At 49.4% G+C, this 20,552-nt stretch overlaps 1 protein-coding gene and 1 pseudogene across 7 annotated transcripts in view; one reads left to right on the top strand and one right to left on the bottom strand.

The window, feature by feature from the left end:
* Positions 1-14,387, top strand: part of LOC114022071 (C-C motif chemokine 22) — a 31,395-nt gene extending 17,008 nt beyond the window's left edge. Inside the window, exons 1-4 of one of the 7 annotated variants that reach the window (XM_027832763.2) lie at positions 9,207-9,271; positions 11,536-11,694; positions 12,170-12,290; positions 14,194-14,387. In XM_027832763.2, coding sequence (XP_027688564.1) covers positions 11,625-11,694; positions 12,170-12,290; positions 14,194-14,284 — 282 coding nt within the window. In that variant the 5' untranslated portion in view covers positions 9,207-9,271; positions 11,536-11,624 and the 3' untranslated portion in view covers positions 14,285-14,387. The other 6 variants (XM_043526325.1, XM_037877841.2, XM_027832762.3 and 3 more) reach the window with 6 other exon arrangements.
* Positions 14,388-17,472: 3,085 nt separating this feature from the next.
* Positions 17,473-19,819, bottom strand: LOC119563713 (annotated as a pseudogene).
* Positions 19,820-20,552: the final 733 nt, after the last annotated feature.

Here is a 20,552-nt window from a genome sequence, read left to right as displayed (position 1 = left end):
GGATGTCCCATCTCGGAGGACAGCCACCTGGGAGAGAGGAAATCCCTGTTCAAACCGCTTCCTGACAGGCAGGGGGGAGATTTGAACAAGGCCCAAATAATATTTAATTCAGGTGGAACAGCTTCAGGAGGCACAGCTGAGGGATGCCCATGCCCAAGGAGAAGGGCACTCACCTGGGCATCGGGAGAGCCCTATTCAAATCCCTTCTTATCAGGGTGTGTGTGAGGGGTGAAGCACAGTGAGTGGGTACCCCAACCACTGGGTAAACGTAACACAAGACAGAGGCCTCTGCCTCCTTCCCCCTCTCCCCTAGGCTGTTCTGCAGGCATTAGGCAGGTACCTGACAATTGCACAATAAACGATTTCGGGGTTCCTGGCTGTGGATCGCAATCCGAGACAGGCACCGAACTCCGTGAAAGGGGCAGGGCTTAGCACAACCCCTCTTGTTGGCATCTCCCAGTGGCTGGCACAGGCGGTTCCCTGCTGGCTCTCGTGGATCCCATTCTCTGGTGCCTCTCTCTCCCCATGCCTTGACAAAGGAGCCTCAGTGCCTGATGCAGGCTTGGGGAACCCTCATTGGGGTGTTTAGATGTCTCGAGGCAGCTGAAAGTTAGGGATGGCGCCGCTGAGTATTGTCACCCCTTTGTGGACTTGTGCCACGCTGCTGAGACAAGGGATGCCTGGTCCATATTACAGGCGAATAGCCCAGTGACTGTGAGGGAGCTGAGAATGGGCTTGCTTTGTGAATGTCACAGGTAGTGACGTCAAGGTGGGGAATGCAGAACAGACCGCATTAATGCAGGCCACAGCCTCACATCCAAGCCCGAGGTGGGGAGTTGAGAACAAGCAGTCTCAGTGCATGCCCTAGACACAGAGCCTTGGGATTGGGCATTGCGGTGGGGTGTGAGGGGCATTCCAGAGCTCTCCTTCCCGCCCCCCACTCCCGCTGCTCGGGGGGAGCAGTGCTTTAAACTCCTCCACCCACTGCTCTGGTGCTGTCTTCAGCCATCTCTTTTCCCCCATGCCACTGCAAGCGGAAGTAGAGTCACACCCACCGAGAGCATGAATGTTTGGCAGCATAAGACACCTGTCTGTTCCCAGCTTCATAGCCCCTCTGTGCACAGGACTGACTCTCTTCTTTTGGCCAACACCTGGTTTGAAATAACATTGATCTACCCCACAGATAGAGCAGTATCTTGGGCACCTCGATGCAGCAGCTGAGGCCAAAGTCCATATGAGCACCCTGTTTACACTAAGGGCTTGCTTTGCATGAGCAACATGCAAGAACGTGTGAATCTGCTTCCTTGTGATCTGCTGCCTTGCTATTGCAGAATGGCTGCCAAGCGCTACTTTGACTGATCGTGTGATGTCATGAAACCCACCAGCACAGTGCTCTTCACAACCAGGGGACAATCTCTGTTCACACTTCACAATCCAGTCACTGAGGAGCATCTGTGCAATCATAGGACTGGAAGAGACCTCGAGAGGTCATCTAGTCCAGTCCTGTCATAAATATAAAGGGAAGGGTAAACACCTTTAAAATCCCTCCTGGCCAGAGGAAAAACACGTTCACCTGTAAAGGGTTAAAATACTTTCAAAAGCTGGGGGGAGGGAGAAACAAAGTCTCTCTCTCTGTCTGTGTGATGCTTTTGCTGGGAACAGAACAGGAATGGAGTCTTAGAACTTAGTAAGTAATCTAGCTAGAGATGCGTTAGATTCTGTTTTCTTTAAATGGCTGATAAAATAAGCTGTGCTGAATGGAATGTAGATTCCTGTTTTTGTGTCTTTTTGTAACTTAAGGTTTTGCCTAAAGGGATTCTCTATGTTTTGAATCTAATTACCCTGTAAGGTATTTACCATCCTGATTTTACAGAGATGATTCTTTTACTTTTTCTTCTATTAAAATTCTTTTAAGAATCTGATTGTTTTTTCATTGTTCTTAAGATCCAAGGGTTTGGGTCTGTGTTCACCTATGCAAATTGGTGAGGATTTTTATCAAACCTTCCCCAGGAAAGGGGGTGTAGGGCTTGGGAGGATTTTGGGGGGAAAGACGTTTCCAAACAGGCTCTTTCCCGGTTATATATCTGTTAGACGTTTGGTGGTGGCAGCGATAAAGTCCAAGGGCAAAAGGTAAAATAGTTTGTATCTTGGGGAAGTTTTAACCTAAGCTGGTAAAAATAAGCTTAGGAGGTTTTCATGCAGGTCCCCACATCTGTACCCTAGAGTTCAGAGTGGGGAAGAAACCTTGACAAGTCCCCTGCACTCATGGCAGGACTAAGTATTCTCTAGATCATTCCTGACATGTGTTTGTTTAACCTGCTCTTAAAGACGTCCAATGATGGAGAATCCACAACCTCCCTAGGCAATTTATTCCAGTGCTTAACCACCCTGACAGTTAGGAAGTTTTTTCTAATGTCCAACCTAAACCTCCCTTGCTGCAATTTAAGCCCATTGCTTCTTGTACTATCCTCAGAGGTTAAGAATTTTTTTCTCCTTCCTTCTCGTAACAACCTTTTACGTAATTGAAAACTGTTATCATGTCCCCCCTCAGTCTTCTCTTTTCCAGACTAAACAAACCCAATTTTTTCACTCTTCCCTCAGAGGTCATGTTTTCTAGACCTTTATTCATTTTTGTTGCTCTTTCTGGACTCTCCAATTTGTCCACATCTTTCCTGAAATGTGGCACCCAGAACTGGACAGAGCACTTGCAACCCCTCCCAGCTTGGTATCATCCGCAGTGTACTTTCTATACCATTATCGAAATCATTGATGAAGATATTGAACAGAACTGGACCCAGAACCGATCCCTGCGGGACCCCACTCGTTATGCCCTTCCAGCATGATTGTGAGCCACTGATAACTACTCCCTGGGAACGGTTTTCCAACCAGTTCTGCATCCACCTTATTGTAGCTCCATCTAGATTGCATTTCCCTAGTTTGTTTATGAGAAGGTCATGCAAGACAGTATCAAAAGCCTTACTAAAGTCAAGATATACCACGTCTACCGTTTCCCCCCTATCCACAAGGCTTGTTACCCTGTCAAAGAAAGCTATCCAGTTGGTTTGACACGACTTGTTCTTGACAAGTCCCTTTTTATAGATGGGCATTATATTTGCTCTCTTCCCGTCCTCTGGAATCTCTCACATCTTCCCTGCTCCACCCCTTCCCCCCAAACCCCGAGCTCCTTCCCAACCCTGCTCCGCCCCCACCCTGCCTCTTCCCGTCCCCATCCCACCTCTTCCTTCCCCCAATACTCCCCCTTGCCCCCAGCGCCTCCTGCACACTGCTGAACAGCTGATTGTGGTGGGCGGGAGGGGCTGGGGGGAAGGGGAAGGAGCTGATCCATGGGGGTGCTGAGCACCCACTATTTTTTTCCCATGGGTGCCCCAGCCCTGGAGCACCCATGGAGATGGTGCTTATGGATTTGAGATTATGCCCTTCATGGGATCAAAGCTGTCTATCTCACCCCTTTGCAGTCTACCGGTTCCAAAGTGCTTGATTTCTTGTGTTCCATTCTCTCTTATCATGCACAAACTTGCCTCAGTTTCAGGTGAGGCCCCAGTAGACACTGCAATATTCATAAACGGCTGGCTGTTGTCTGGCCTTGTTCCAGTTGCCGTGCAAAAAGCATTTGTCATTCCTTCAGTCACCATTTTTATAATCCCAGTTTCATCTGCAGCCATGCACTTTGTGGTAGCTGCTTTGCGGCTGACGGCTGTATGCCACACATCTGTTTTGTCATCCGTATACCATGAAAGGTCTGGCAGTCTGGTAGACTGCTCCCTGACTATCAGCTAGGGCATGATATATTGCTGGCTTCTCCTCCTCCTCCAGAGGTCTGGCTTCTGCTATATTTACATATCTACATTTACTCCATCCAGCATAATTCACATGACCACACTGGAAGTCAAGTGGAGTCATCTCTGCAAATGTCTCAAGCTCCATGGACTTGTTATCATCTCTTTTTGCTATGTCATCCATCAGGAGAAATCAGTGACAGTTTTCCCAGAACAGAAACGTATATGAACAGGTTTTTCCTTGGGTAACGAAGGCTTCCAGGAGTTGGCAGAGTGACTGGGAATTCCCACACTGGGTAGAGGATTTTAGGGATGTCTGAGGCTGATTTGGGTAGCTTGGAATTTAGGATTTCTGTGCCAGCGACATTATGTTGCCAGTTTTCCAGTTTCAGGTTAACAGAGTGTGTTTGGGGTCCATTCCTCAGTAGCAAAGATCTGGGCAAAGCTTTGGCGAATACTATAGCACAGAGAGAAAGGGTGAATTACACAGAAAAAATGTTTAATATATGGAAGCTTTCCATTAGTAAACAGAACTGGCCACATGATGGCACCATTAGCCAGAGCAGCAAAGAGGATCTGCTGTCCAGCCTTATGAAACAGGAATCTGTTTTTACAGCGTCAGTCTCTAGTTTCATTTTCCCAAGGAATAGAATGGTGTCTGCTCATTTATTGAGATCAGCAGCAGCGTAGGGACTATTCCATGTATGAAATGTAATTTTAATTCATGGGATACATTGTGCGTGTGTGTGTGTGTATGTCTGCCCGTCCATACCCCTGTCCCAACAGGGACTGTATGCTGGGATCACAGAGGGGGCTTAGCAGAACGTGGGCTGCATGGAGAGCGTGTCCTGGCGAGTGGAGATTTCTGGCACTGAAAAGGGTAGTTTTGTGGGGAGTGCTGAGCTTCCAGTCCCACAGGGGTTTTCCCATAATCCCTTCACGAATCTACATGGAAAACCCCTCATCTAGGGAGGCAATCCTCTTCTGACTAGGGGCCTTCCCAATTCACTGGCCCCCTGGAGAAGGGCAAAAGGTGCTGCATACAAAGGGCTGCCTGAGGTCTCAGTGAAGTCAATGGAAATATGTCAATTTATGCCAGCTGAGATTCTGGCCCAATGTGAAGTAATCAGTGAGTGTAGTCCTTTTTGGTTTTGGTTGCTCTGGGGGGCTCTGATGCTGCTTTGAGTTGGTGTGTCTTGGTCTGTGGGGAGCTTGCTTCTGATGATGAGCTCAGAGAGCTTGGGGGTTTGTTTGAAGGCCAGAAGAGGGGTTCAGGAAAGATTTCTTTCAGGATGGGGTCCCCATCGAGTATGGGTCATAGTTGTTTGATGATACCCCAAGTGGGTTCCAGTGTGGGATGGTAGGTGACTGTGACAGGTTCGGTCACAAATACCCCTTGGTACTGTCACCTGACATGCTGAAATTACCTCTGAACCCATTTTCCCTGCCAGCTTGGGACTGAGCCCATTTTCCCTGCCTTGTTGAGCCAGACATGCTAGCCATCTGCAAACACAGACCCAGGTCTGGTCCACGCCCCCAAAGCTGCAGACTTAACTGAAAACAGCTCAGCAAGTACCTATCTCCAGCACCCAGACACCCAGCTCCCAATGGGAGCCAAACCCCAAATAAATCCGTTTGACTCATAAATTGTCTGCCCTCTATAACACTGATAGAGAGATATGCACAGCTGTTTGCCCCCCCCTCGAGTATTAATCACTTACTCTGGGTTCATTAATAAACAAAAATGATTTTATTAAATATAAAAAGTAGGATTTAAGTGGTTTCAAGTAATAGAACAAAGTAAGTCACCAAGCAAAATAAAACAAAACGTGCAAGTCTAAGCCTAATACTGTACATTAAGAAACTGATTACTGGTAATATCACCCGCAGAGATATTCCGATAAGCTTCTTTCACAGACTAGACTCCTTCCTAGTCTGGGCCCAATCCTTTCCCCTGGTACAGGCCTCGTTAGTTCCAGCTGACATCTTAGGTGTTAAACAGGAGCTTTCTCATGACTGGCCCCCTTTGTCCTGTTCCACCTCCTTTTATCTCTTTGACACAAGCCGGGAATCCTTTGTTTCTCTGGGTCCCCACCCCTCCTTCTGAATGGAAAAGCACCAGGTTTAAGATAGATTCCAATATCAGGTGACATGGTCACATGTCACTGTAAGACCTCCTTCTTCATTACCCACTGGCTGGGCTACACTACACAGGAAGGCTTGCAAGTAAACAGAGCCATTTACAACCAATTGTCCTTGCAAGTAAACAGAGCCATCAGGATTCTAAACCACCATTAATGGCTCACGCTTTGCATAATTACAATAGGACCTCAGAGTTATACTTCATATTTCTAGTTTCAGATACATGAATGATACATTCATACAAATAGGATGAATATATTCAGTAGATTACAAGCTTTGTAATGATACCTTACAAGAGACCTTTTGCAGAAAGCATATTCCAGTTACATCATATTCACCCCATAAACATATTTCCATAAAACATGGAGTGCAACGTCACAGTGACAACTCGGGGTGTGCGGTCAGAGTGGGGTTTATTTCTGTATTGAAGCAAGTTCTCTTGGGATGTTTGGGTAGCCCATTCCATGATGGGATCTACTTCTCTAATAAAACATCCTTGTTTGGTGAAGGTGATTTTGAGTGTGTTAAGGTGTGTATCCAGGACTTTCTCCTCAGAGCATATTCCGTGGTATCTGTTTGCCTGGCTGTAGATAACAATTTTCTTGGTGTGGTTGGGGTGGTTACTGGATCTATGAAGGTAGGACCAGCCTGGGAGTTTAAATTTGTAACTTTGCAAACCACTGAAAACCATGGACTGAACAAAGACAGTGGATTTATGGTTTATTACAACAATCTGTAACCCACTAACCCCCTCTTTTATCCTATGACTGCAGAGGTATTAACTGGCCACTCTACCTTGATTAGTCCGTTACCATACGTGCTAACTACTCACGCCAAACAATCTGTTCCACCTTTAGCTGTGACACTCAGAGTACCTTTCCCAGACCTGAGGAAGAGCTATGGGTGGCTCAAAAGCCTGTCTGTCTCACCAGCAGGAATCGCTTCAAGAAAAGATATTACCTCACCCAATTGTTTCTCTAAGGATTTGAAGGGTCATAGAGATGAAGGCCTTGTTTACACTGGGGATTTGCCTCGATTCCAGCCACCGGTGTAGCTGCAAAGATGCAAACTTGTAGCTCTGGAAAACTATGATTTGCACGGGTGCAGCTTACCTCTGCTTGGAACCGGGAGTAGCTGCACTGTTGGGATTGGCCACTTTGCTTGTCTGCTCTAAGGGTTTGCATTAGAGCAGCTGCAGCAGTTGCTGGCCACCGACGCCTGGAACATGTCCTCAGCATAAACAAGGAATTGAGCTTCTCCCCTTCAGCTGTGAGGTGGCCTCTTTGATGGACATTGGCTGGGAAGCATGTGGGGGAATCTTCCCGCGGTGTCCTCATTTTGTGGGAAAACAGAGGATCTCAGTATTTAGCACTGTCTGTCTGGCACCTTTCACCAGCTCAAGATTCATTATAATTCGTTAAAGGCAGTAACTCTGCACAGAAACTACAATTACACTGCACATCTGTGATGTTTTTCAGGCATTTATGGCTAAATGAAATAATTTCCTTTTGAAAAAAAGGATCCCACTTTTAGAAAACCTTTTAGAAGAGGCCTTGCACAATACTCAGAGGAGAGACTGATCTCAGCTGTAGCTCATTTCCTGCCTCTTTCTCAGATTGAGGCGTTGCAACTGTGCTGAATTAAAGAAGACAGTTCTGTTTCTGTGGGATCCTTCACAGAATTTCTTCCCTCCTTTTCCCTCGAAAAGTCAATTGGTTTAAATCAAATAGAAATGGGGGGTAGGGGGGAGTTCGCCGAATGATGAGCTCGTGCACTGTTGTTCCACATTTCTAAAATTCATCTCTAGAAGCAGCTGCAGAAAAGTGCTGAGATGAGTGCTTGCTGATTTTGCAATAAAGGGGCCTCTGATTTTCAGGGTCATTTAATGGTTTAAGTACAAATACACAAAACGGAACATGTACAAACAAGCAAGTATCCTAAGAAGCAAATGACATGAACTTGTTTCGATATTTTTGTAGAAGGGACTTGTGCTGTCTTGCTAATTTGATACACCTGGAGTACAATTCAGCATTCATCTCTTATGAAATCAAATCCAACAGGAGATTATTTTCCTGGTGGAAGATATTGGACCCATCAAACCCTCCCCATCCCCCGATCTCTGACCGCTTTGTGTGTGGCAGACCCATCATGCCTAGCTCCTGAGTTCAAGTCAAGAATTCCCAGATAAAACGCTCGCTGCTCCCAGGTGCTGATGCCCTGGTCATTCTAACACCGACGCAAGTGGTTTCCAAAGGAACTTCTGCCTATTAAAACATACTTCAGGGCCAGGGCTCGACATGTCGGCTTGGATTCAAACAAGAATCATGCTATTTCAGAAACAAGCTAACGTTTGTCACAGGCTTCTAGAAACGGAACATACTCTAAGTTGTATGTAGCAGAGTCTCATAACGAATGCACTCTGGTGCTTTAGGCTGACTTTAGGGACATTACAAGAAAAGGCTACGTAGCTCTCCTAGGTTTGTAAATTATTATTTATATTGCAGTAGCACCCAGAGGTGCCACTCAAAGATCAAGGCCCCATTGTGCAAAGTGCGTTACACACATATAACAAACGAAGGCTCCCGTGTGTCCCTGGCAGGCCAGGTGCCAGCTCTTGCTCAGGCTGCGGCATTAGCTAGGAACTGACAAACTCATAGCTGGCAATCAGACCAGTTCACTTATGTGGTGGTGTTGCTCAAAACAGGTATTAGTCTTATAAGAATGTATTTAGGGTTTAGAGTCTCTGAAATGCTGGCATGTTGCTGCTTGGATTAATCTCACCTGTAATGTCTGTATTCCATGCTATAAGGCAATATGTAAGGTTTGCTTTATAACTTTGAAAATGTTTGCTCTGAACTTGTGAACTCAGTTGGGAAGAGTGTTTCCCCCTGCCCATCCAGAAGGACTATCAAAATCAGATTGGCCATCAAGGAATATCGCACTACAAAGGATTGGTTATAGGCCCTGTTGCACCTTGGAAATGCTACCTGCAAGGAAGTTGTCCTTGGGACTGGGAGGCTGAAAGAAGGAAATAAAAGACACGGGAAAATTTTCCATCTCTTTGCTGTTTGAACTCTCCCAGGGCCAGAGACACCAAACTGAAGCCAGCGATCTCCAGTGGTTACCTTCTGGGTCTGCCCTGAACGACACTTGGAATTGACAGATCGCTACAACTCTGTCTCTCTTAGGATTCAGACTGAAATTCATGTGTGTGTGTACATGTCTGCTTGCTTTAACCTGTAAATAATTCTCAGGTCTTTTTCCTAGTTTATTACAGCATTGGCTACAGGCATTGTCTTTGCTGTGAGATCTAAGGTACACATTGATCTGGGGTAAGTGACTGGTCTCTTGGGACTGGAAACAACCTGAATATTATACAACTTTTGTTGTGTGTCACCATTTATTACTCAGTCCAGCTTGCCTGGGTGGTAGGGCAGACTGGACAGTCTTAGGGTATGTCTACACAGCAATGGAAGCCCGGGCTCAAGCCTAACCCCCCCACCCTTGCGTCCACACACCAATTGTGCTAACCTAGGGATTGGACCTAGGGTCCCAGGACCTTGCAGGCTGGCGGGTCTGAGCCCATGTTAAGCTGGGACCTGGGGTCCAAGCCCTATTGCTTTTCTGTGTGCACATGGCCCCGGCTTGACTCTGGTCCCGGAAGTCCTCTGGATGCATCCCAGAGATCCTGGCGACAGAGGAGCAGCACTGAAGGCAGTGGCTGGAGGTGCCATTACTGTGTGGCTGAGCGCACTCCCTATCCCTGTTCCTCTGGTGGTGGTGGCAGCTCCTGCTCCGGCTCTTCCTTGCTGCTGCGTGGAGCTTGCCCAGAGCAGGGAGCATAGCTGACAGGTGGGAGGAGGCGGGATCCCACTGCACCCCAAGCCCTGGGGATGCACGTCACTGCTCCACAGCCGGCAGCAGCCAGGCAAGGGTGTGTGTGTTCATAGGAGGGTCTCGACACAAAAGGCCTTGAGAAATTATGCAAAAATAGGGGAACATCCCATAAAAAAGAGAGCCTTAAATCAAGAGCCGAGAGCTTTGCTCACAGACTTTGCCCCAGGAGCAGGCCGCAAAACAGCTGATTGCGGTGGGCAGGAGGCACAGGGAGGGAGGGGGAGGCGCTGGTCTGTGCGGCCCACTGGCGGGCAGGAGATGCTGGGGGGGAGGTGTGTCGGGGGGGAGCTGATAGGGGGGCTGCCACGGAGTCGGCACCTATGGTACTGAAAAGGTTTAAGATTGCCCCTGAGTCCCGTCAGCTGAAGTACAGAAATCTTAAAATGTTTGACAGCGTCACTCATGTCAAATATGTGCATGACGTGTAATGTTATGGAAAAAATGGACAAGGGGGCAGGTGCTGAAGGTAACGATGAAAACCTGTTCCATCTGTTGGCACACGCACAGTTGTTGTGGACAGTCGCTGATGAGGTAAAAGTGGCCATCCGTGACCAAAAGCCTTCCCCAGTTTCGGAGGCAGCAGACATTGCTGATGAGTCAAGGGCTCATGGGGGCACAAACCCCAAGGGAAGGGAAATCCTCTTGTTTCCCAGGTTAAGAAGAAGGAGGGTCTAGGAATAAACCTAATCCCAATTTTCTTAAACAACCTTAAGGGAGCCTGGATTTTAAAACCCCTTGCCCTAAGGGGAGGCAGGCAGCCTGCCCTCACTGTCTGGCTCCTGGCCATATCAAACCAAATTTCCCCAAACTTAAGGTCGCCCCACAATCTGCACCCACAACCTCCCCCCCATGAGTGCCAAGGCTATCACTGTGATCCCAGAGGAAATTGTAGAGGAGGAGAATGGCCTCATAAACTATATTAGGACTGAGTCTTGGGAAGGTAGTGAAGAATTTAAGAGTGCTGGAGTGAATAGTACTGAATGTACAGGCTGGAGCGATGTGGCATCGCAAGTCACTTTGGTTAAGGAAAGTTTGGTAGGGGAAAAGGACAGACTTCCTGGCGAAAGTTGAAATATTCTAGCTTTGGATGAATTTTCTGTGATTGTGCCCCTGGCTAACGTTCGCCCTGAGTGGGCGGATTTTAAGGGGCTGTTAATCGTAGGCATCAGAAATTTGCTGCCCGCTGATGTTTTAATCGGTAATAACATTTCAGCCAGGTCTAAGCAGCCTAATATCATAACGCAACCAGAGAGAGTATGGCTCTGATTCTCCTGCTTTGGCTGTGGACAGCAGGGAAAGCGGCAAAGGGGGGAGAGAAGGGGAGGGGAGCGGGAGGGCGATGGCTTCAACCCTTTGTCTGTTGAGAGTGGTAGCTTGGCTTCTGAGGAGGAATTTGAGGATTTTTGTGCAGTGCCAGAGTCTGCTCTAACCCTAGGTGAGGCTCAAAAGGAGTTTGTGATCGCAGCAAGATAGACCTAGTGTCTAGGGGGACTATCTGGGACTCCGTTATAAGACTATTGTAATACTTTGGTACTGTGCGGTCATGGTCGTGGTCATGACTCACTCCAGACAAAGGGGAAACAAGGTTGGGTTCTAAGAATGACCAGATTCAGCTTTCTGCAGAAATGCAGTCAGAGTTCTCCAAACTCCGGGGAAAGGGTGAATTGCACATCTTCACGGGCAGGTTTAAATTCCGCAGCTCTGTCCAAGGCTGTCAGTTCATCCCAGCCATCCAGGGAAACAGTCCAGGGCCAGAGCTCTCCAGCCGAGGAGAAACCTCCCAGAATCATGAACAGCCTGACCACAGCTCTTCTGGTGATTTTCCTTCTAGGGCTTTCCCTTCAGCGCACCCATGCAGGTCAGTGGGTCTTTTCAGCAAAGAGCTGTGGGGAGTGCGGGGAGGTGCTGTTGGGGTCGTGGTGAGAGAGGGCCTCATCATACTTCCAGGGCCAGATTCGATAGCCCATTCTGTCTGCTTTGTGATGCAAAGAGCCTGGAAAATGGCCAGATCTCCCCAGTAGGTGTTGTAATGGCCTACAGGGCTCTTATGCCACCCTTCCTGCAGCCCCCAGGGTAGGGACGAAGGAGGAGCGTGTTCAGCATCATGGGTAGCAAAGCATGCTGGGTAAACACCTTCTACCCGGGAAGTTGAATTTGGCACTCCCTCACCAGCTGTTTTGGGGCTCCTTCTGTCTAGTAGTTGCAAGTCATCATTATTGTCTTTGAACGGAATTCGTAGTACGGGCTCTTTTCCGTCTACACCAAGGTGGGGACACTAGAGAGATGTAACGTGTGTGAAATTATTTCTCATTTGGTTTCCTTTCCCCCAAAAGCTCCACAAGGTATCCTGGAAGACACAACCTGCTGCGCAAGCGTCACGAAGGGACCTATTCGTTTTGTTAACCTGAGGAGTTTCTACAGGACCTCTTCGGGGTGTAGGAGACCTGCTGTGGTGTAAGTAGCCTTCAGTCAGCCAGGCCTCGCTTTATGGTGAACAGAGGGTAGAATAGGTGTGTGTCAGGGACATGCAGCTTGTGCAAGTGTGAGGGGGAAGGATCACATACTGTGGTTACTTAGCCAGGAAACTGCCCTCTTCACTAAGTAATGAGGAGCCTGATTCCGATCTCACACTGGTTTTGCAGCTGTATGACTCCAGTGGAGTTGCTCCTCATTTACACTGATTAATTTCAGCAGAGTCGTTCCGACTTGACACTGGTGTGACTGAGAGGCGAATCAGGCCCCAAGTGTACATCAAATAATTATTTTATTGTACTGTAAAAGGGCAAATGTATGGAACAATTTCAAGGGCCGGTATTGATTAATTGTTACCCGACAGAGGAAAAGAGGGATCTGATTGGCTGATGACCATTCTGCCCATGTGGCTAAGCAGTGGAACTGCTCAGGTCAGGACTCGCTAGTTACCCGAATGAAACGGGACTTTATGGGAATGACATGACTTTCCAGGCAGTGCCGCGCTGGGTGCCTCATGCATTGTGCTATACACTGAGCCCTGGAGGCATCTGCTATGACCACACCTTGCCTTATCTTCCCTTCCTCTACCGTAAAGACACTGTTTAAATAGCAGCGCACTAATTACAGCTACATGAAAGCTTTACATAAAGCAGAGCAGGGAATTCAAGCCAGGCCGACTCCCTAATCGCCCCCTCCCCCCCCCATCCTCCTTGTCTATTTTTAAGGCACCGTCCCAGTACACAGGGCTGTGCAATAGGGGGTGTGACAAAGACGCCAGAGGCTCTTCAGAGGTGTTAAAGGCACAGCGGCTACACCCCTGACCCAACCAGCGCAGAGTAAACGAAAAGGGCGCACGCTCATTAGAGCTGGGCCCAATTCAGCAGCAGCAGCATTGTCATAAGTAGCCATAGATTCTCCTTTATTCTGGCTTCCTGATAAGGGGGACATTTCAGATCAGACAGAAGGTCTTGAGGAGTAAAACCGAGGTGCGGACCCGTTATGGTCATTGGAGATCTCGTGGCGCTTTGGCAAGATAAGGGTGTTAACCACTGGACCCCAGACAAACTTCAATCTGAGTTATTCCGTTCAGCCTGCCTAAACCAACTGGGTAATTTCACTCAGCCACAAAGGACCCGATTCTCCTTTCACATACACATGACTCCACAGACGTCAACGGAGTTACTCTCGATTGACACCAGTGTCTGTGAGAGGAGACTCAGCCCCTAAGACCATGCTTTGCTTCCTTTCCTGAATCGCTGTGTGCTGATCTCAGCTGTTGCAATCCAGTGGCGGGAGCATATGTGTCTGGGGTGAAGCGTGTTGGGATAGGAGGTGCTGCATGAGCTAGAGACTGTTATAACTACGAAGTTGTCAAAGCATTGCCTACTGGTTTGGGATGAAGAAACACTGCACTAGCTGTGGGCAGGTCCCTTAACCTTTCCCTGCCTCAGTTTACCCATCTGTAACTACAGTACTTCACAGGGGTAGCATGAAGTCTGCTTTGAGATCCTCGGGTAAAAGGAGCCATAGGAAATGCAAAGTATTTTAATGTTACCGCCTGGCCGCCAGGGAAATTCTCCTCCTTCAGTCCTCTGCAGACGCTAGCCAGCTGACAGCTGGTTAGTGCACCAGGTACATGAGGCAAAAGACCTCTCCCGGGCTGCAATATAGCAATATGCCACGAGCAGCACAAATACGACAGCAGAGGCTGGCAGCGAAGCGGTAAAACCGATTTATTCAGACCCTGGTTTCCTTTCATTGTATTTCTTGGGAATCACACCCCTGACATCTGCACAACCCTTTGTAAAGTTGACTCCAGGGTAGGACACTGCCCGATCTCGCTCACCAGTTAATAACCGAGCTCCCTAATGTTTCCCCATTGCAGGTTTGTGACTCTCCACAACAGGGAAGTCTGTGCTGATCCAGAGGCCAAGTGGGTAAAAACTGCAATCCAGCGCCTGAGGAAAAAGAAGTAACTTCGCACAGCTGCCCCTGTACTCCCAGGGGCCCGCTGGCCCCGCTCTATTTATGTAAAATACCCGTGACCGTTACATATATTAAATCTTTAGTTTTTTGGAACCAGTTGTGTCGTGTGTCGTTGTGGCCCTCTGTGTACAGAGAGTGCTGACCAATCGTTTTAAGCCCCGGGTTTGTCCTCACTGATGGATTGTTACAATTGGGTGGGTCATGTGGCCTCAGGGGCCTGTAAGACATTGAGAGGAACTGTTCAGTTGCCCCTCAGTGCTGGGGCCACAGCCCTGGGGACACAGGACCCAGGGGTCCGGTTTTGGGGGCCCCCTTCTCCTCATGCTCCTCCCGTGGCTGGGCTCCAGCTGGGGCGCGTGCCCCGCGGCCAACTGCCTCCTGTCACCCCATCACCAGCCCCCAGGCCTTGGAGGTGTCTGTATCCCCGTCTCCCGGTGCTGGGAATGGGGCTGCGCCCCCATCCCCCTCACTGCATCCTTTCCGCCCCATCCCCCTTGCCCCATCCCCCTCACTGCATCCCTCCCTGCCCCAACTCCCCCACCCCATCCCCCTCACTGCATCCTTTCCCATCCCAACCACCCCGCACCTCCATTCCCCTCACTGCATCCCTCCCCGTCCCAACCCCCCCACCCCACCCCCTCACTGCATCCCTCCCCGTCCCATCCCTCTCACTGCATTCCTCCCCGTTCCAACCCCCTGCACCCCATCCCTCGCCGTCCCATCCCCCCCACACCCCCATCCCCCTCACTGCATCCCCCCTCACCCACATCCCCCTCACTGCATTCCTTCCCGTCCCAACCCCCCTGCACCCCATCCCTCATCACTGCATCCCTCCCCGCCCCAACCCCCCCCGCACCTCCATCCCCCTCACTGCATTCCTCCCCATCCCAACCTCCCTGCACCTGCATCCTCGTCATTGCCTCCCTCCCCGTCCCATCCCCCTCACTGGATCCCTCCCCATCCCAGCTCCCCCGCATCACCATTCCCACATCCCTCCCTGTCCCAATCCCCTCGCACCCTCATCCCCCTCACTGCATCCCTTCCCATCCCATCCTGTCCTGCCTCCCACACCTACCCCTGCCCTGCCCCTGCCCACCTCTGCCCCGGGCCCCACCCTCGCTCACTCCATCGCCCCTGCCTCCGTTAGGGCCACACATTATCACAGCTGTAGTGTGTCCATTAAAGGCCCACTCCTGAAGGCCAAAAACAAATCCATAGAGCACAACCTCAGAAACGCACACCTGTCCAGATACCTATATCAATAAATCTGTAGTAACTGACTCCCACACCTACATGCAGATACACACGGGTGTTCATGTGTACACATCTGGCTTGCACTAACACATATACTTCCACATTATTTATTATTGCAATTGTTGATGAGTGCCTAGAGACCCCAACTAAGATCAGGGCTCCAGGGTAGTGGGCGCTGGACATACACATAAAAAGCGAGAGTCTGCAACAAAGAGTTTATAACGTAGCTAGACAAAGGTGGGGAGAAATGTATGATACTTTGGCTCTGACTGCGATGACAGGCAACTAGTTTGATTTTCTGGTATTAGAAAGTTAGCAACCCTACAGGTACTGCATGCCTGGCAGCAAGCCAAGCTCCAGCATGGCCGATCTGGAAGGCCTATCGCTAGGGGGCAGAGAGGTTTGTTTAGTCCTCTTGCATCAGTAGATCCATGGCTTTTCCGCTGAGGCTGCCAGTCGGGTGGATAACTGGTTGCAGCTGTGCAGTGACATGGACACTGCTTCACATGACCTGGATCTGGATTTGGTCTTCCTGGCTCTTAGAAGACTGGATCTGAACGATCCCGAATGCTGGTGCCTGAAATCAGGCGCCAAGCCAAATTTACCCATAATTCATGGTGTTTGGCAGGGGTGTTCAGCTGAGACTGAGCGTACGAATAAAGCAGCAAACTCACATCTGAACCCCGGTTTCAGATCCAGGGGTTTGGTTAAGACCCAGCTTCTCGCTTGAATAGAGCACGTCCCATTGCTGAATGGGTCATGGGGGCCTCATAACACCCAGGTTCTAGGAGTCTAAATTAGGACAACAAGATAGACCCGAGGGGATGTACGCCACCAGGCTGTGCTGTAGGGAGAGCTGATAGAGTAGGCAGCTGGCAGATGGGGGTTTCACTGGAGCCCAGGGATACCTCCTGGCATGCATGGCCTGGTCTGTTGAGTTCCTGGTCACTGGGCTGGTACTAGGGGACCTGTGAGATGTTGATTTCTATCTTCTTCTTTGGCTATCCCTCAATGCGAGGATGATGTCTGCCAAGGGGGTTCATTGGTGAGTTTTTAAGTGGCTGAAAAGCCCAATTCGTGCCCTGCAAATTTCCCCACAGAAGTGGCAGGTGTAATCTTGGAGGAGACATAGTTGTTGGCTGGAGTGTTGTGCCCTTTCTTTCCTCCTTTGTCGCTTCTCTGTCTCATGAGCACGTCTGTTCTCCTCAAAGTGAGCTGTGGCTTGGGGTATGGTGTGGCGCCACCGTGTTCTGTTCCATGCCGAGTCCTCCCCGTGTGTTGGGTTCATGCCTTCCTTTTTAAGATGTACTTTCAGTATGGCTTTGAAATGCTTCCGCTGCCCTCCGCGAGCCCTTCTTCCCTGACTTAACTCAGAGAAGAGCACTTGCTTCAGGAGGCGAGTGTCGGGCACATGTACCCAGTGGCCATCCCAGCAGAGTTGGTATTTCATGACCTGCGCTTCTTTATACTGCTGATGTTGGGTGCAGAGAGAACGCTGATGTTAGTGCGTCGGTCTTCCCAGCTGATCCTGAGAATCCTCCTGAGGCAGCGCTGCTGGATCCACGCCAGTCGCTTGAGATGTCGTCTGCAGGTTACCCAGGTCTCACACCCATTGACAACTGCCTTGTAAACCAAGATCTTGGTGCCTGTTTGCAGATCCCGATCACTGAAGACTCGTTTAAGTAGTCTTCCAAAAGAGGTGTTGGCACAGCGGATCCCGTATTCAATTTCTGTGTCAATGCTGGCTGTTTGGGAGAAGTAGGTGCCAAGGTACAGAAAATGGTCCACATTTTCCAGGAGTTCTCCACTGATGGTGATTTGTAGAGTATGAAGAGTAGTTTGTGCAAGTGAGGGCTGGTAGAGTACCTTGGTTTTCCCGATGTTGAGAGAGAGACCAGGCTGCGATAGGCATCTGCAAAAAGATTTAGGGTGCTTTGCAGGTCGACCTCTGTGTGTGCAAGAATGACACAGTCATCTGCATATTGAAGGATGCAGTGATGGCAATTCTCGTGATCTTATATTTTGTTTGGAGACGTCGAAGATTGAGGAGTTGGCCATGCATACGATATTCAATCCCAATTCTGTCAGGAAGACGGTCGCGGACGAGAATCAGGATTACGGCAAGGTAAATGGAGAAGAGTGTTGGAGCAATGACACAATCCTGCTTGACACTGGTACGAATGATGAGTGGTTTGGTCTCTGAGCCGTTGCACAGAATGGTGTCAGTCATCCCATCATGGAGCAGTCTGATGATGGAAATGAATTTCTGGGGACAGTCAAATCTACACAGCACCTTTCATAGGGCATCACGATTGACGGAGTCAAAGGCCTTGATTAGGTCGATGAATGCCATGAACAGTTCCTGGTGTTGCTCTCTGCACTTCCCCTGAATCTGTCTTGCCACGAAGATCATGTCCGTTGTGCCTCAGGATGGCCTGAAGCCACACTGTGATTTGGGGAGGAGTTCCTCGGCAAGGTGGAGGAGGTGGTTTAGTAGGATCTGGGCAGGAATCTTCCCTGCGAAGGAAAGGAGAGCAATACCTCTGTAATTTCTGCACAAAGATTTGTCCCCTTTCTTGAATATTGTAACAGTGTTGGCGTTCTTAAAGTCAGGTGGAATTTCTTCGTAGGTCCAGATTTTGTCGAGGAATTGGCAAAGTTTGTGCTGGAGCATTGTTCCACCAGCTTTAAAAACCTCAGCTGGGATGCTGTCTGGGCCTGGAGCCTTGTGATTTTTTGTCTGAGTGATGGCATGCTGGACTTCCTCAGAAGGTGGGGGGGGATCAGCAAGGTGTTCCATTGCTGAGCGTTGTGGAATAAACTCGATGGTGTCTTCAGAAACCGTGGATTCGCGGTTTAGTAGGCTCTCAAAGAGCTCCTTCCAGCGTTGTTTAATGGTTGCATTGTCCTTGAGGAGGGTGGAGCCATCCTGAGAACGTAAGGGGGTTGCGCCTTTGGAGCTTGGCCCATATATAGTTTTTGTTATTTGAAAGAAGCTTCTTGTGTCATCCTGGTCTATGAAACCCTGGACCTCAGAGGCCTTCTCTTGCCACCACTTGTTTTTGATGTCACATAGTCTCCTTTGGACATTGGCTTTAAGCAGATGATTGGCCTCATGTTTTCATTGGTTAGAGGAATCATTTTGCCAGATAGAGAATGCATTTCTTTTCTGTTGAATTAATGCTAGGATTTCCTCGTTGTTTTCATCAAACCAGTCTTGGTGCCAATGCATGGAATACCCTATGGTTTCAGCACATGCATTGTGAATGGTGTTTTTAAGTTGATCCCAGTGCTCTCAAATGTCAATGATGTTGTCAGGCAGGTTAGAGAGTTTCTCAGACAGATGGTGGTGGACTGTCTCGCAGCTGGCTTGGTCTTGAAGTTGTACCGCTTTCACTTAGTCTTTGGGTGTTTGTGGTGTGGTGGAGCGAGCTGCAGGTACATGACTAAACTTACGAATCGACGGTCTGTCCAACAGAGATCGGTAACTCTCATAGCTGGTGTTATATGGACGTCGGTATAGTCTCAGGCTCTGACTACAACAAAGTCAAGGAGGTGCCAGTGTTTGGACCAAGGATGTTTCCAGGTGGTCTTAAATTTGTGACTTTGCCTAAAGATGGAATCTGTGATGAGGAGGTCATGCTCCACACATTTGCTGAGGAGGAGAATACCATTGGGGTTTACATTTCCCACCCCTTCTTTGCCTATTGTCCCCCTCCAGAGTTGGGAATCCTGTCCGTCTCTAGCACTGAAATCTCCCAGGAGGATGAGTTTGTCTGTCTTAGGTGTGGCTGTGAGGACTGCACTGAGAGTTCTATAAAACTGCTCCTGATTGTCTTCCTCATCATCGAGTGTTGGGGCGGATGCGCTGATGGCTGTGGCATATAGGTTGTTGCTAAGCTTGAGCCGAAGAGTCATGAGACGCTCGTTGATCCCCATGGGAAGCTCCATACTCTGACCGGCGATCTCATTTTTGATGGCAAAGCCAGTCCCGTGACTGCTTCTCTCTTCGGTGGCTTTCCTTTCCAAAAGAAGGTGTAGCCACCTCCATCCTCTTTGAATAGGCCCTCATCAGCCCGGTGGGTCTCACTAAGGGCTGCAGTGTCAATGTTGAGTCTTGCCAGTTCTCTGGCAATTATGGCAGTTCTTCTTTCTGGGCATTCACCGTGCTGAGAGTCCGTAAGGGTGCGGACATTCCAGGTGATGAAACTCGTTGTCTTCTGTCTCTTGTTTCCGCCGCGGAGTTGAGTGATCCCACTGGATACGGCCATCCAGTCGGAAGAGTGTGAGACAGCCTATGTTTGGGGCACCTTTTCTAGCCCCATCCCCATTTTGGACCACGGTTAGTCAGGAGCCTTGCCTCAGGCCTGCTCGCCAAGTGGGACCTTACCAGGAGTATAAAAGCTCCGGACGACGTAGCTCTGAGGGTCTTTGGCCCACGCAAGCCTCTCCACCACCACAAACCCACAGCCCCCTCCTGGCCTGCAGGGAGGGAGGGAATAAGCACATGGGAACTGGAGCTGGGAATTCGCATGGGGGAAGGTGAGCGGGAAGAATCATGGAGAGAGAACTGGGAGAGGAGAACGTAAGAGCCACCGCTAGTGTAAATCAGCTTCGGTCCATTGGCTTCAGTGCAGCTAGGCTGCTTTACACCCCCTGAGGATGTGGGCCAATGGTTCACCTTAAAAGCTAACAACCCGTGTATCCCATAAGCCAGGCCTCTAATCTTTTTCATCCTGTGGGTGGTATGTTCTATCCTTTTCCCCTGCCTTTGTGCTCTTAGGCTGTGAGCTCTCTGGCCGGGATTCGCAACCTTTCCCTTTCTGAGCCCCCGCCAACATGCTACAAAAACTCCACGGCCCACCTATGCCGCAACAACTGGTTTTCTGCATATAAAACCCAGGGCCGGCATTAGGCGGGTAGCAAGCAGGGCAGTTGCCTGGGGCCCCACGCCTCAGGGCCCCCCACAAACCTCCATGACTCAGATTTCAGCTTCAGCCCCGG

The sequence above is a fragment of the Chelonia mydas genome, chromosome 12, assembly GCF_015237465.2.
Source record: "Chelonia mydas isolate rCheMyd1 chromosome 12, rCheMyd1.pri.v2, whole genome shotgun sequence".
Classification (NCBI taxonomy): Eukaryota; Metazoa; Chordata; order Testudines; family Cheloniidae; genus Chelonia; species Chelonia mydas.
This window is presented reverse-complemented; position numbering and strand designations above follow the sequence as displayed.